At 46.7% G+C, this 15,488-nt stretch overlaps 2 protein-coding genes across 3 annotated transcripts in view; one reads left to right on the top strand and one right to left on the bottom strand.

Annotated features, from left to right (window-relative positions):
- The window catches only part of gtpbp3 (GTP binding protein 3, mitochondrial), a 36,973-nt gene extending 33,600 nt beyond the window's left edge, over positions 1-3,373 (bottom strand). For both annotated transcript variants that reach the window (XM_046299700.1, XM_046299699.1), the window contains exon 1: positions 2,981-3,373. In XM_046299700.1, the coding sequence (XP_046155656.1) occupies positions 2,981-3,039 (59 nt within the window). In that variant the 5' untranslated portion in view covers positions 3,040-3,373. The remainder of the gene's footprint in view (positions 1-2,980) is intronic.
- Positions 3,374-12,369: 8,996 nt separating this feature from the next.
- ano8b (anoctamin 8b) overlaps positions 12,370-15,488 on the top strand; it is a 122,780-nt gene continuing 119,661 nt past the window's right edge. The window contains 1 exon segment of the mRNA XM_046300077.1: positions 12,370-12,814. Coding sequence (XP_046156033.1) covers positions 12,643-12,814 — 172 coding nt within the window. The 5' untranslated portion in view covers positions 12,370-12,642.

A 15,488-nucleotide genomic window follows, 5' to 3' on the forward strand; every position in this document is an offset into this window, starting at 1 on the left:
GCAGAAAACATTAAGAACACCAGTTCTTTCCGTGATATAGACTGATTAGGTGAATCCAGGTGAAAGCTATGATCCCTTATTAAATTCACTTGTTAAATCCACTACAATCAGTGTTTCTGAAAGGGGAGGAGACATGTTAAATAAGGATGTTTAAGCCTTGAGACAATTGAGACATGTGTTGTTTATGTGTGCTGTTCAGAGGGTGAATGGACAAGACAAAACAATGAAGTGTCTTTGAACAGGGTATGGTAGTAGGTGGTAGTAGGTGCCAGTAGGTGGTAGTAGGTGCCAGTAGGTGGTAGTAGGTGGTAGTAGGTGCCAGTAGGTTGTAGTAGGTGGTAGTAGGTGGTAGTAGGTGCCAGTAGGTGGTAGTAGGTGTCAGTAGGTGGTAGTAGGTGTCAGTAGGTGGTAGTAGGTGTCAGTAGGTGTCAGTAGGTGGTAGTAGGTGCCAGTAGGTGGTAGTAGGTGCCAGTAGGTGGTAGTAGGTGTCAGTAGGTGGTAGTAGGTGTCAGTAGGTGGTAGTAGGTGTCAGTAGGTGGTAGTAGGTGCCAGTAGGTGGTAGTAGGTGTCAGTAGGTGGTAGTAGGTGGTAGTAGGTGATAGTAGGTGCCAGGCCCACCGGTTTGTGTCAAGAACTGCAATGCTGTTGGGTTTTTCACACTCAACGGTTTACCGTGTGTATCAAGAACGGTCCACCACCCCAAGGACATCCAGCTAACTTGGCACAACTGTGGGAAGCAGTGGAGTCAACATGGGCCAGCATCCCTGTGGAACCCTTTCAACACCTTGTAGAGTCCATGACCTGATGAATTGAGGCTGTTCTGAGGGCAAAAGGGGGTGATGCAACTCAACACTAGGAAGGTGTTCCTCATGTTTTGTCCACTCAGCGTATTTGTGTTATTGGAGGGTTGGAGCCCTTGCAGGCTATGCATGTCACTACTCTGCACTTTTTCCCTGAAGTGTGCAGTTGTCCACTACCCACATGGTGGTTCTCTGTAGCTCAGTTGGTAGAGCATGGCGCTGGCAAAATAGTGTAAAGAATTTGTATGCATGCATGACTAAGTTGCTTTTGGATGAAAGCGACCTGCTAAATGGAATGTTATATGATTTGTGAAACACTGGAACCTGCAATTCATCCACATACAGTATATTCTGAAAGTATTCAAACCCCTTGACTTTTTCCACATTTTGTTACGTTACAGTCTTATTTTGAAATGGATTCAATTGCCCCCCTAAAAACAGATCACATAAGTATTCAGACCCTTTCCTCAGTACTTTGTTGAAGCACCTTTGGCAGGGATTACAGCCTAGAGTCTTCTTGGGTATGACGCTACAAGCTTGGCACACCTGTATTTGGGGAGTTTCTCCCATTCTTCTCTCAAGCTCTGTCAGGTTGGATGGGGAGCATTGCTGCACAGCTATTTTCAGTTCTCTCCAGAGATGTTGCTGCACAGCTATTTTCAGTTCTCTCCAGAGATGTTGTTACACAGCTATTTTCAGGTCTCTCCAGAGATGTTGCTGCACAGCTATTTTCAGGTCTCTCCAGAGATGTTGCTGCACAGCTATTTTCAGTTCTCTCCAGAGATGTTGTTACACAGCTATTTTCAGGTCTCTCCAGAGATGTTGCTGCACAGCTATTTTCAGGTCTCTCCAGAGATGTTGCTGCACAGCTATTTTCAGGTCTCTCCAGAGATGTTGCTGCACAGCTATTTTCAGGTCTCTCCAGAGATGTTGTTACACAGCTATTTTCAGGTCTTTCCAGAGATGGTCAATCGGGTTCAAGTCCGGGCTCTGGCTGGGCCACTCAGAGACGTGTCCCGAAGCCACTCCTGAGATGTCTTGGCTGTGTGCTTAGGGTCATTGTCCTGTTGGAAGGTGAACCTTCACCCCAGTCTGAGGTCCTGATGGTTCACCCATCTCCACAGAGATGGGTGAAGTCTAGAGTCTAGAGTTTTGTCAAAGAGACCATCGGGTTCTTGGTCACCTCCCTGACCAAGGCCCTTCTCCCCCAATTGCTCAGTTTGGCTGGGCGGCCAGCTCTAGGAAGAGTCTTGGTGGTTCCAAACTTCTTCCATTTAAGAATGATGGAGGCCACTGAGTTCTTAGGGACCTTCAACGCTGCAGACATTGTTTTGTGCCCTTCCCCAATTCTGTGCCTTGTCACAATCCTGTCTCGTCGCTCTACGGACAATTCCTTCAACATCACGGCTTGGTTTTTGCTCTGACATGCAGTGTCAACTGTGGGACCTTATATAGACAGGTGTGTGCCCCGTTCCAAATCATGTCCAATCAATTTAATTTACCACAGGTGGACTCCAATCAAGTTGTAGAAATAGCTCAAAGATGACGAATGGAAACAGGATGCACCTGAGCTCAATTTCAAGTCTCATATCAAAGGGTCTGAATACTTATGCAAACAAGGTATTTCTGTTTTTAATACATTTGCTAAGAAAAAAAAAACTTTGACTAACCTGAAAAAAACTTCTTTTTTTTTTACTTTGTCATTATGGGTTATAGGCTGTAATGTAATGTAGAAAAAGTCAAGGGGTCTGAATACTTTCAGAAGGCACTGTATGCTCTTCCATAGTGTTCAACCATGAGGTGAGCATGGCTCAGAGGGCGAGTGCCTTAGTCTTGTAATACATACCAGCCCAAGGTTAACCCTCACCCCTGCAGCTTTGACAGACATACCTGGACAGTGAGGGGTGTTGTACCAGAAACACATTTTATGACTTGTAAAATAAGGCATGATATTTGAGCAAGCGAAAACGGGACAACTGCTTGCAACTATATTATTATTATTGCTCATTTTAACACCGGGAAGATAAGTCAGATCATGGGACTGTTATTTGGCTGGGTAACAAAATGTGGCTTATCGATTTGTTAAGGGATATATTCGTTATAAAACGGTAGAAGTATGGTTATGATCAGGATACATTTAATTGAAATAAAAGCAACTAGCTCAGAGAGTTTTGACTAACCTGAATGTCTTGAGGGTGTGAATAGCGCTTCTCCACAATCCCCAAGAGCATGGCAACATTATGATTCAAAGCAAATCACAACAAATGTTACATAGCTGATAGGCTCTGCCCATTGTATGTAGATAGATAGCAAGGTTATGTGTAGACCCTATTCTCGGTAGAAGCTATAACAACTACAGCTGTCCATGTGAAATGTTACCATCGTTTGTTACCAATGTTACCACCAAAAGGCGAATCTCACGTGAGATTCACTCGAGGCATTCTGTCAAACGTTCTGGTGGTGACTGAAATACTTGAATATGGAAGTTAGATAACGCAGAGTTGTATTTACTATCTATCGGTGACATTCAAGCGCACAAACTCCCATCGCCTGTCTCCATGCTTCTTTCTTTCCGTTTCCAAAAAGACGAAAGCGTGTTAATACTACGGATGGTTTGTATTGGTCTGGAGTCCTCAATCTCGTAAGAGATGCATGGATGTAACTGGTCCAACCACCGTCAATCAAGAATATGCCCTCCTTTTTTGTGCTATCAAAATGGGTCCGTGCTGCTACTGCAGCGACATCATGTGCACAATTTTGCATTCTGTTGATTTTGCATAAATATGACATCATTCGCTGACCTTGTTACTTAATATCGTTTTGTTCAACGTTGTAGCAGAGATCTTAATATAATGACGAGATGCTCATGTCTACGCCCTTACAATGGGAGTCGTTATCCTAAACACGGGAAGGCAGAGGCGACAAGCTTACTGTAGGTCCAACATAAGCCTTTAGAAACGCATTGGGCTTATTTTGGACATACTTTGGCGAGAGTGAAACCTCTCGCTTAGCCTCTTCCTCTCTGGTTGAATCTATGTTGTTGAGACTGTAGTAGCTGACCTACGGTTCTCGGTACTAGGCACATTATGAACAGGCGAACATTAAAGGTGCAGTATGCAGAAATCACTCCGCCATTTCCTGGTTGCTAAAATTCGAATAGTTCGCCTCATTACAGTTTATGGGACAAAGCAAGCAAGTACAGTGTATAGAATCATTGTATCATCTCAACCGCTGTGAAATATATTTTCCATAACCAAAAATATTGTATTTTCATCTGTTTGAAGCTGGTGTGCAAAACTGAAAGTAAAAGACTCAATAGCGAAACTTAAGAACGAGCAGCATATAAATATTACACATAGAACAGATCTACAGCTTCTTAGACTTGCTTTAAATTAGAATGACAGATCTATAACTTACATTTCTATGGTCATTTGGTGGGGTCACCCCAAAAGTTAACTTACATATTGCAGCTTTAAAATCATACTCTTTGATAACGTGCATAGAGATTGTTCAATGTAGTTTTCTATTATATTTTAAGGATGTTTTAGAAAGTGTTTTTAATTAAATTTGTACAAAACATTTATATTTTTGGGAGAATAATCATCATGATAGAAACCTGCCATATTTTCTTTGAGCACTTGCAGCAAATACATTATGTAACAGGCCCATCTACAGTAGAGTCATTTGTTTTCTCTCTGTGAAACACACGATAAGATGTCACTGTGGTGACGTCACCATCTGACCACTTGCCTTGAAGTGAAGCTGTTTCTGTCAGCTCAGTTTCAGTCTAGTCCTTGTACTTTGATCACTGAAATAAATCCCATACAAGCTGTCATTTACATTGTGATTGAAATTCGGTTTTTACTTCTCATTCTTAAAGGGTTGTAAGGGATCCAATTATTTGATTGAGAAGATACAATATTAATATTGTTATTATTATACAAGCCTTTTTGGATTGAGTTAAAAAGTAATAATCCAGTCTCTTTTGGATGACTCAAGGATTACCTGTCAAAGCTTCACAACGGAGCTCACGGCTCTAATAATATATAATAATAATAAATATAATAATAATATAATAATATATGCCATTTAGCAGACGCTTTTATCCAAAGCGACTTACAGTCATGTGTGCATACATTCTACGTATGGGTGGTCCCGGGGATCGAACCCACTACCCTGGCGTTACAAGCGCCATGCTCTACCAACTGAGCTACAGAAGCCCTAGCCCCCGTGGGGGTCAATAAATAGACAAAGCCCCATAAATGACACTTGTTTTGACGCCTAGTTTGAATACTCGCCATCCTCTCTGTCATCTGACAGCTGCAGAGATCTGCAGTGGGGCTCCCCAGTGAACATGTACACTGAGTGTACAAAACATTAGGAACACCTTCCTAATATTGAGTTGTACCCCCTTTGCTCTTCTTTGTCCAGCCTCAATTTGTTTGGGCATGTTCCCATACAATTTGTCGAAAGCGTTCCACAGGGATACTGGCCCATGTTGAATGCAATGCTTCCCACAGTTGTGTCACCTTGGCTGGATGTCCTTTGGGTGGTGGACCAGTTCTTGACACAAACCAGTGCGCCTGGCAGATACAACCAGACTCCGTTCAAAGACACTTCAGTATTTTGTTTTACCCATTCACCCTCTGAATGGCGCACACACACAATATTCAGAAGGTGTTCCTAATGTTTTGTACACTCAGTGTATATGTTCACTGGGGAGCCCCACTGCAGATGTTTGTCGCTGTCAGATGAGAGAGAGGATGGTGAGTAAGCAAAATGTATGCTGGTGATTCTAGCTACCTCTGAGCTTCACCGAGGAGAGTGCTGGGAGGGGTTGGAGGGCTGGGCTGGGAGGGGTTGGAGGGCTGGGCTGTGAGGGGTTGTAGGGCTGGGCTGGGCTGGGAGGGGTTGGAGGGCTGAGCTGTGAGGGATTGTAGGGCTGGGCTGTGAGGGGTTGGAGGGCTGGGCTGGGAGGGGTTGGAGGGCTGGGCTGGGAGGGGTTGGAGGGCTGGGCTAGGAGGGGTTGGAGGGCTGGGCTGTGAGGGGTTGGAGGGCTGGGCTGTGAGGGATTGGAGGGCTGGGCTGTGAGGGATTGGAGGGCTGGGCTGTGAGGGGTTGGAGGGCTGGGCTGTGAGGGGTTGGAGGGCTGGGCTGGGAGGGGTTGGAGGGCAGAGCTGAGCTGAGCTGAGCTGGGCTGTGAGGTGTTGGAGGGCTGGGCTGGGAGGAGTTGGAGGGCTGGGCTGAGCTGAGCTCTGTGTGTGTGTGTCTCAATAGTCTCAATAATTTCAATTTCAATGTAAAGGCTTTATTGGCATGGGAAACATATGTTTACATTGCCAAAGCAAGTGAAATAGATAAAACAATAACAAATTAACTGTAAACATTACACTTCCAAAAGTTCCAAAAGAATAAAGACATTTCAAATGTCACATTATGTATATATACAGTGTTGTAATGATGTGCAAATAGTTAAAGTACAAAAGGGAAATTAAATAAACATAAATATAGGTTGTATTTACAATGGTGTTCGTTCTTCACCGGTTGCCCTTTTCTCGTGGCAACAGGTCACAAATCTTGCTGCTGTGATGTCACACTGTGGTATTTCACCCAGTAGATACGGGAGTTCATCAAAACTGGATTTGTTTTTCCGAATTCTTGGTGGGTCTGTGTAATCTGAGGGAAATATGTGTCTCTAATATGGTCATAGTGTTTTACTTGCTATATTGTATTTACTTTGCCACCATGGCCTTTTTTGCCTTTACCTCCCTTATCTCACCTCATTTGCTCACATTGTATATAGACTTGTTTATACTGTATTATTGACTGTATGTTTGTTTTACTCCATGTGTAACTCTGTGTCGTTGTATCTGTCAAACTGCTCTTCTTTATCTTGGCCAGGTCGCAATTGTAAATGAGCACTTGTTCTCAACTTGCCTACCTGGTTAAATAAAGGTGAAATAAAAAAATACATTTGGCAGGAGGTTAGGATGTGCAGCTCAGTTTCCACCTCGTTCTGTGGGCAGTGAGCACATAGCCTGTCTTCTCTTGAGAGCCATGTCTGCCTACGGCGGCCTTTCTCAATAACAAGGCTATGCTCACTGAGTCTGTACATAGTCAAATATTTCCTTAATGTTGGGTCAGTCACAGTGGTCAGGTATTCTGACACGGTGTACTCTCTGTTTAGGGCCAAATAGCATTCTAGTTTGCCCTGTTTTTTGGTAAATTCTTTCCAATGTGTCAAGTAATTCTTTTTGTTTTCTCATGATTTGGTTGAGTCTAATTGTGTTGCTGTCCTGGGGCTCTATGGGGTCTGTTTGAGTTTGTGAATAGAGCCCCAGGACCAGCTTGCTTAGGGGACTCTTCTCCAGGTTCATCTGTCTGTAGGTGATGGCTTTCTAATGGAAAGTTTAGGAATTGCTTCCTTTTGGGAGGTTGTAGAATTTAACGTCTCTTTTCTGAATTGTGATAATTAGTGGGTCTCGGCCTATTTCTGCTCTTCAATCATTATTTGGTGTTTTACATTGTGTTTTTCCCATTTTGTGAATTCTTGGTTGGGGAGGGACCCCAGACCTCACAACCATAAAGGGCAATGGGCTCTATAACTGACCTCTCTTGGTTGGGGAGGGACCCCAGACCTCACAACCATAAAGGGCAATGGGCTCTATAACTGACCTCTCTTTGTTGGGGAGGGACCCCAGACCTCACAACCATAAAGGGCAATGGGCTCTATAACTGACCTCTCTTGGTTGGGGAGGGACCCCAGACCTCACAACCATAAAGGGCAATGGGCTCTATAACTGACCTCTCTTGGTTGGGGAGGGACCCCAGACCTCACAACCATAATGGGCAATGGGCTCTATAACTGACCTCTCTTGGTTGGGGAGGGACCCCAGACCTCACAACCATAAAGGGCAATGGGCTCTATAACTGACCTCTCTTGGTTGGGGAGGGACACCAGACCTCACAACCATAAAGGGCAATGGGCTCTATAACTGACCTCTCTTGGTTGGGGAGGGACCCCAGACCTCACAACCATAAAGGGCAATGGGCTCTATAACTGACCTCTCTTGGTTGGGGAGGGACCCCAGAACTCACAACCATAAAGGGCAATGGGCTCTATAACTGACCTCTCTTGGTTGGGGAGGGACCCCAGACCTCACAACCATAAAGGGCAAAAGGGTTCGATAACTGATTCAAGTATTTTTGCCAGATCCTAATTTGTATGTCGATTTTTTTATAAACCTTTTGATGGCATAGAAGGTCCTTCTTGCCATGTCTCTCAGATAGTTCAACGCTTTGTGGAACTTACCTGTGGCACTGATGTTTAGGCTGAGGTATATGCTGTATAGGTTTTTGTGTGCTCTAGGGCAGTGGTGTCTAGATGGAATTTGTATTCGTGGTCCTGGGAACTGGACCTTTTCTGGAACACCATTATTTTTGTCTTACTGAGATTTACTGTCAGGGCCCAGGTCTGTCAGAATCTGTGCAGAGGATGTAGGTGCTGCTGTAGGCCCTCTTTGGTTAGGGATAGAAGCACTAGATTGTCAGCAAACAGTAGACATTTGACTTCAGATTCTAGTAGGGTGAGACTGAGTGCTGCAGACTATTCTAGTGTCCTCACTAATTCGTTGATATATGTGTTGAAGAGGGTGGGGCTTAAACTGCCTCCCCGTCTCACCCCCCGGGCCTGTGGAAAGAAATGTGTATGTTTTTTTGCCAATTTTAACCACACAATTGTGTTTGTGTACATGCGTTTTAGAATATTGTATGTTTTTCCCCCAACACCACTTTCCATCAATTTGTATAGCAGGCGCTCGTGCCAAATTGAGTCGAAAAAGCTTTTTTGAAATGATCAAAGCATGAGAAGACTTTGACTTTGTATTGGTTTGTTTGTTTGTCAATTAAGGTGTGCAGGGTGAATACGTGGTCTGTTGTACAGTAATAATCCCTCCTCTCTTGTCTCTTCTCCTTCATCAGGACTGATCTAATCTTGGTTCACCCAGAACTAAAATCATGCGTAATTTGGTCAGATGCTCAGTTATGTTTACGAGAGATTAGCACTAATTTAACAGGACTGGACAAGTGACAGCATATCCTCTGGGTGTATCCTGTCATTATTGCTGTCAGCTCCTGTTTCTTTTTAGATCCGTGCAGATGAAGGCGACAGAGAGAGGAATCCACTTTTAGACTATTGAGACGCATCCTGTTTATAGGCAGGGTACCTATGCAGTCAGAGCCTAGTGCCTGAGGGACACTCTTTAAGTCTTTTGATCTGAATTATTCAATGGGTTCCATCGAGGACAGCTGGCACCGTCCTTGAACCATCAGCACCAAGACTTTTGTCTTCATCCCTCCCTCTGGCTTTTGGTGTCAATGCCACTCCGACATTGCTCGATCGAATATTGATATATTTCTTATTTCCATTTGTTTACTTTTAGATTTCAAATCAAACCAAATCTAATTGTATTTGTCACATGTACCGAATACAACAGGTGCAGACCTAGAAATGCTTACTTACAAGCCCTTTGACCCAACAATACAGTTTTAAGAAAAATACCTTTAAAAAAAAGAAGGAAAAAAAGAAACTAATAATTAAAGAGCAGCAGTAAAACAACAATAGCGAGGCTATATACAGGGGTACCGGTACAGAGTCAATCAATGTTCAGGAGTCTTATGGCTTGGGGGTAGAGCTGTTTAGAAGCCTCTTGGACCTAGACTTGGCCCTCCGGTACCGCTTGCCGTGCGTTAGCAGAGTGAACACTCTATGACTAGGGTGGCTGGAGTCTTTGACAATTTTTAGGGCCTTCCTCTGACACCGCATGGTATAGAGGTCCTGGATGGCAGGAAGCTTGGCCCCAGTGATGTACTGGGCCGTACGCACTACCCTCTGTAGAGCCTTGCGTTCAGAGGCGAAGCAGTTGCCATACCAAGCAGTGATGGTGCAGATGTAGAACCTTTTGACGATCTGAGGACCCATGCCAAAACGTTTAAGTCTCCTGAGGGAATAGGTTTTGTTGTGCCCTCTTCATGACTGCCTTGGTGTGCTTGGACCATGTTAGTTTGTTGGTGATGTGGACACCAAGGAACTTGAAGCTCTCAACCTGCTCCACAACAGTATCGTCGATGACAATGGGGCGTGCTCGGTCCTCCATTTCCTGTAGTCCACAATCATCTCCTTTGTCTTGATCACGTTGAGGGAGGGGTGGTTTTCCTGGCACCACACAGCCAGGTATATTTGTGTGTATTTGTGTGTATTGTTGTGAATTGATACTACTGCACTGTTGGAGCTAGAGAACACAAGCATTTCGCTACACCCGCTCAAGCACATCTGCTAAATATGTGTACGTGACCAATATAATTGGATTTGATTTTTGTATGGTAAAAGCAGTCATCGTGTTATTCTCTTGGTACACACACACACACACACACACACACACACACACACACACACACACACACACACACACACACACACACACACACACACACACACACACACACACACACACACACACACACACACACACACACACACACACACACACACACACACACACACACACACAACTAAACCAATAAAAGTTGGGAGTTTGTCATGTGTGGAGACTGTTAGGTTGGCTACCATCAATATTAGCTCAGAAGAAGACTTGAAAGCTACTGTTCTCTGTCTACAGTAGGAGTATATTCAAACTGAATCTTTGTGGACAGTGTGCCCCTTTTGTGTTCCTGTGTTTTGACGGTTTGACAAAGTGAATACAATTTATGAGGTCTCGGGATTTACCTTCTTTCTCAGAGGCTATTTACAAAGTAAAGAAATAGTGGGTGTTGAGAAAGATAATACTGTTTACAACAGTGTTCTAAACATGGAAAAGTATGAAAACAGAACAAACATGCATCATAGGCCACTGTAAGTGGACCTGTCACCCAGGAAATATTGTAAAGCATATGTTAGGCTACGGTATGTCTATTAAATGGGGATGACTCCAACGTGGGCTAGAGAGGAAGCAGATGATCTATCTCACATCTGTGAAGAAATTTCTTGCATTGATAAATAAATAATGATGTACTTAATCCTTCACAGACAGGCTGGGTTCTTTGTTATGTATTACACATCATAGGAGAGGAGCTTTACCTACCTGCCTGCCTGTCTGTCTGCTGGACTGCTGAGGGACCTGCCTGCCTGTCTGTCTGCTGGACTGCTGAGGGACCTGCCTGCCTGTCTGTCTGCTGGACTGCTCAAGCACCTGCCTGCCTGTCTGTCTGCTGGACTGCTGAGGGACCTGTCTGCTGGACTGCTCAAGCACCTGCCTGCCTGTCTGTCTGCTGGACTGCTCAAGCACCTGCCTGCCTGTCTGTCTGCTGGACTGCTCAAGCACCTGCCTGTCTGTCTGTCTGCTGGACTGCTGAGGGACCTGCCTACCTGTCTGTCTGCTGGACTGCTCAAGCACCTGCCTGCCTGTCTGTCTGCTGGACTGCTCAAGCACCTGCCTGCCTATCTGTCTGCTGGACTGCTCAAGCACCTGCCTGTCTGTCTGTCTGCTGGACTGCTCAAGCACCTACCTGCCTGTCTGTCTGCTGGACTGCTGAGGGACCTGCCTGCCTGTCTGTCTGCTGGACTGCTCAAGCACCTGCCTGCCTGTCTGTCTGTCTGCTGGACTGCTCAAGCACCTGCCTGCCTGTCTGTCTGCTGGACTGCTCAAGCACCTGCCTGCCTGTCTATCTGCTGGACTGCTCAAGCACCTGCCTGCCTGTCTGTCTGATGGACTGCTCAAGCACCTGCCTGCCTGTCTGTCTGCTGGACTGCTCAAGCACCTGCCTGCCTGTCTGTCTGATGGACTGCTCAAGCACCTGCCTGCCTGTCTGTCTGCTGGACTGCTCAAGCACCTGCCCGCCTGTCTGTCTGTCTGCTGGACTACTCAAGCACCTGCCTGCCTGTCTGTCTGCTGGACTGCTCAAGCACCTGCCTGCCTGTCTGTCTGATGGACTGCTCAAGCACCTGCCTGCCTGTCTGTCTGCTGGACTGCTCAAGCACCTGCCTGCCTGTCTGTCTGCTGGACTGCTCAAGCACCTGCCTGCCTGTCTGTCTGCTGGACTGCTCAAGCACCTGCCTGCCTGTCTGTCTGCTGGACTGCTCAAGCACCTACCACAACATAGGCTATTTTGCTGCTAAACTGTCTAGAGAGTGATCTGATATCTGATTTTTAAAAAGTAAGTACATAAACCCTGCTTTATAGGAACATAAATGTATGTTGTGTCTTATAATTGGGTATGTTATGGGGTGGCATCATGGGTGACTGACATGACTAGTGGTGGCGTACTTTTTCCTATGGCATGGAATTGAAAATTAAATATAAACGTTTTATATTTTCAGTGATATCATAGCTGGTGGTGGCGCGTAGAAAAATACACCATTTGTTCTTTAGCGGCTTGCAGAGGTCAGGGGAAATTGAAGGGTGCATTTAAAGCAATTCTCTCTTTGAGGGCGAGGAGGAGAACCATGATATTTTATTTCCAGTATGCCTGTACGTGTATGTGTGTTTTCGTGCCTGCGCGTGTCTGTGTGTGAGGCTGGCTGTAGCCCTACGTGTGTCGTCCCCCCTTCTCTCTTTGTCCCTCCTCCATAGTAAGAATCAACCGAGCGCTATCAATCGGCTCGCATCCTGCTGCAAACTAGGATAAGCCACCACCACAACAACCTTCACTTCACTTTCACGTTCATTTAGCCCCTCTCTCTCTCTGACACACCGACCAGCAGCGTCCTATGATTTGCCTGCCTGAGATGCGATTTCGCTCTCCCCTTTCCCGGAGAATATCGTCCGTTACTCCCCACTGAAAGACCATGCCCGAGACGGGGGCGGCGGGAGCAGCAGTCCCTGCAGCAGCGGGTAGCAGCTCCTCCGACAGCAGTGGTGGCACCGAGAGCTCGCGACACAGACACCGATCGCAAGGCGAAGGGGAAAAGACAGATCAAAGTGCTGCCTCCTCGCAGCAAACGTCATCCGGTGTACTGGGTGAGTCCGTCTTTTCAAAGGGTCGGTTGGGCCGGGGACGGAAATTGAATGTAGAATTGTAGCGACAGGACAGGTGGATGTGGCAGGAAAATGAGATGAGCAGGGCATCACAATATAGCCAATAGCCTACTGCCACCGCAGCGTCTTTTTTGTCTTTATGCACCGGGCCCGTAGAAAAATATCCCACATCTTGTCTTGTTTGTAAAATGATGTATTTGTCCTCAAAGGTCAGTGTATATTCGTCGCTGTTTACTAGGCTACAAACATCCTATTCCATATGATCAGAGACATTGTGTTGTCTATGTAGGCTATCTCCAGCAGCCTGACATGTGGGAGGTTAGCCTGTAAATGCAGCAACGTCCCAGTTGCCAGTTTCTTGACGAATTAACCTTTTAATGTCACCGAAAGATTAGGCGACAGTATTCTGAGCTTTCGAGCGGTCCGGGTTATGATCGTTGGCCACGAAAACATCACATTATACTCTACACTACACAGCCTGTTCAAACCGAAACGGATTTCGCACAATAGACAGATTAATCTTTTGTTATTTAAATTATGTATTGTGGGAAGAATGTTGGTGACATTGTGTCCCTTCTATCACTGGGTTTATGAATTCGTTCGGATTTGTAGGGTCTATAACTGGACCCGTTTATTTGAATAAGCAACATCGGTCATATTCTGCGCGGGGCCTGTATTATTTTTGGGATACGGTCCCGGGGCCTGTGTTATTTTTGGGATACGGTCCATGCTTCATGTGGGAACTGGAGCCGGGATTCTGGGAACTGCATCAGCTGCGTGTGGCTGTTTTCGTGTCTTGGCTGAAGGGCGGCCGAGAGAGCACAGGCAGCATGCTTCCCCAAAAAAGAAATACATCGGCCTCACTTGAAGGCAGAGTTAACTATTTAAGTTTTAATGGTAATTTCCTGCAATTCAATACATTTCGCCATGGAGTTGGGTGATCACATGTCCCAGATTGTGCGGGACAGTCCCGCATTTTGGCCCTTTGTCCCGTGTCCCGCAACCCCGCACCCAAACAAGCATGTCCCACAATTTATCAACAAATTCAAACGCCACTGATTTGGATTTTTTTTTAAATGGTTCCGTATTTCAGTCAGACATTCCAACCTGTCTCTTGCAGTCACGTTGCACGTATGAAACAAATCTATACCATAAGGATGTGATAGCCATGGTGATGTTTAACACCTCCAATCGTTGTAGAGATTTGATATCCTGTGCAGCGCAAGACGAGACGAGACGTTGGCCAATGTTTCGTTTCTAGATGCGCTTCAATTAGCTCGTTCCGTGCAGCAAGAGCAGGGGTGTAGTGCTGCTGGAGCGGACTGGAAAAGAACTGTAGCGGGTTGAAGCGGACTGTAGCGGGCTGGAAAAGGACTGGAGCGGGTTGGAGCGGACTGTAGCGGGGCTGGAAAAGGACTGTAGCGGGCTGGAGCGGACTGTAGCGGGCTGGAGCGGGCTGAGCGGACTGTAGCGGGCTGGAGCGGACTGTAGCGGGCTGGAGCGGACTATAGCGGGCTGGAGCGGACTGTAGCGGGCTGAGCGGACTGTAGCGGGCTGGAAAAGGACTGTAGCGGGCTGAGCGGACTGTAGCGGGCTGGAAAAGGACTGTAGCGGGCTGAGCGGACTGTAGCAGACTGTAGCGGACTGAGCGGACTGTAGCGGACTGAGCGGACTGTAGCGGACTGAGCGGACTGTAGCGGGCTGAGCGGACTGTAGCGGGCTGAGCGGACTGTAGCGGGCTGAGCGGACTGTAGCGGACAGTAGCGGGCTGAGCGGACTGTAGCGGGCTCAGCGGACTGTAGCGGACTGTAGCGGACTGAGCGGGCTGGAGCGGACTGTAGCGGGCTGAGCGGACTGTAGCGGACTGTAGCGGACTGAGCGGACTGTAGCGGGCTGAGCGGACTGTAGCGGGCTGAGCGGGTTGAGCAGACTGGAGAAGGACTGTAGCGGACTGTAGCGGACTGAGCGGACTATAGCGGACTGTAGCGGGCTGAGCGGACTGTAGCGGACTGTAGCGGACTGAGCGGACTGTAGCGGGCTGAGCGGACTGGAGAAGGACTGTAGCGGACTGTAGCGGACTGTAGCGGGCTGAGCGGACTGTAGCGGACTGGAGAAGGACTGTAGCGGACTGTAGCGGACTGTAGCGGGCTGAGCGGACTGTAGCGGGCTGGAGAAGGACTGTAGCGGACTGGAGAAGGACTGTAGCGGACTGAGCGGACTGTAGCGGACTGGAGAAGGACTGTAGCGGACTGAGCGGACTGGAGAAGGACTGTAGCGTATTGGAAAAGGACTGTAGCGGGCTGGAGCGGGCTGGAGAAGGACTGTAGCGGACTGGAGAAGGACTGTAGCGGACTGGAAAAGGACTGTAGCGGGCTGGAAAAGGACTGTAGCGGACTGGAGCGGGCTGGAGTGGACTGTAGCGGGCTGGAGAATGACTGGAGCGGGCTGGAGAAGGACTGGAGCGGGCTGGAGAAGGACTGGAGCTGACTGTAGCGACCACTCTGCAACTTCTCACAATGGGGCTTTTTTAGTAAAGTTAGATCAAAGCTGAATCAATGTCTTTGAATATCACATAATGATTGATTCGAATTCTACATAACATAACCAAATATAATAGCCCAGTATAATGTTACTGTTACACCAAAAACACCACCTA

This window comes from Oncorhynchus gorbuscha, linkage group LG15 (assembly GCF_021184085.1).
Source record: "Oncorhynchus gorbuscha isolate QuinsamMale2020 ecotype Even-year linkage group LG15, OgorEven_v1.0, whole genome shotgun sequence".
NCBI lineage: Eukaryota > Metazoa > Chordata > Actinopteri > Salmoniformes > Salmonidae > Oncorhynchus > Oncorhynchus gorbuscha.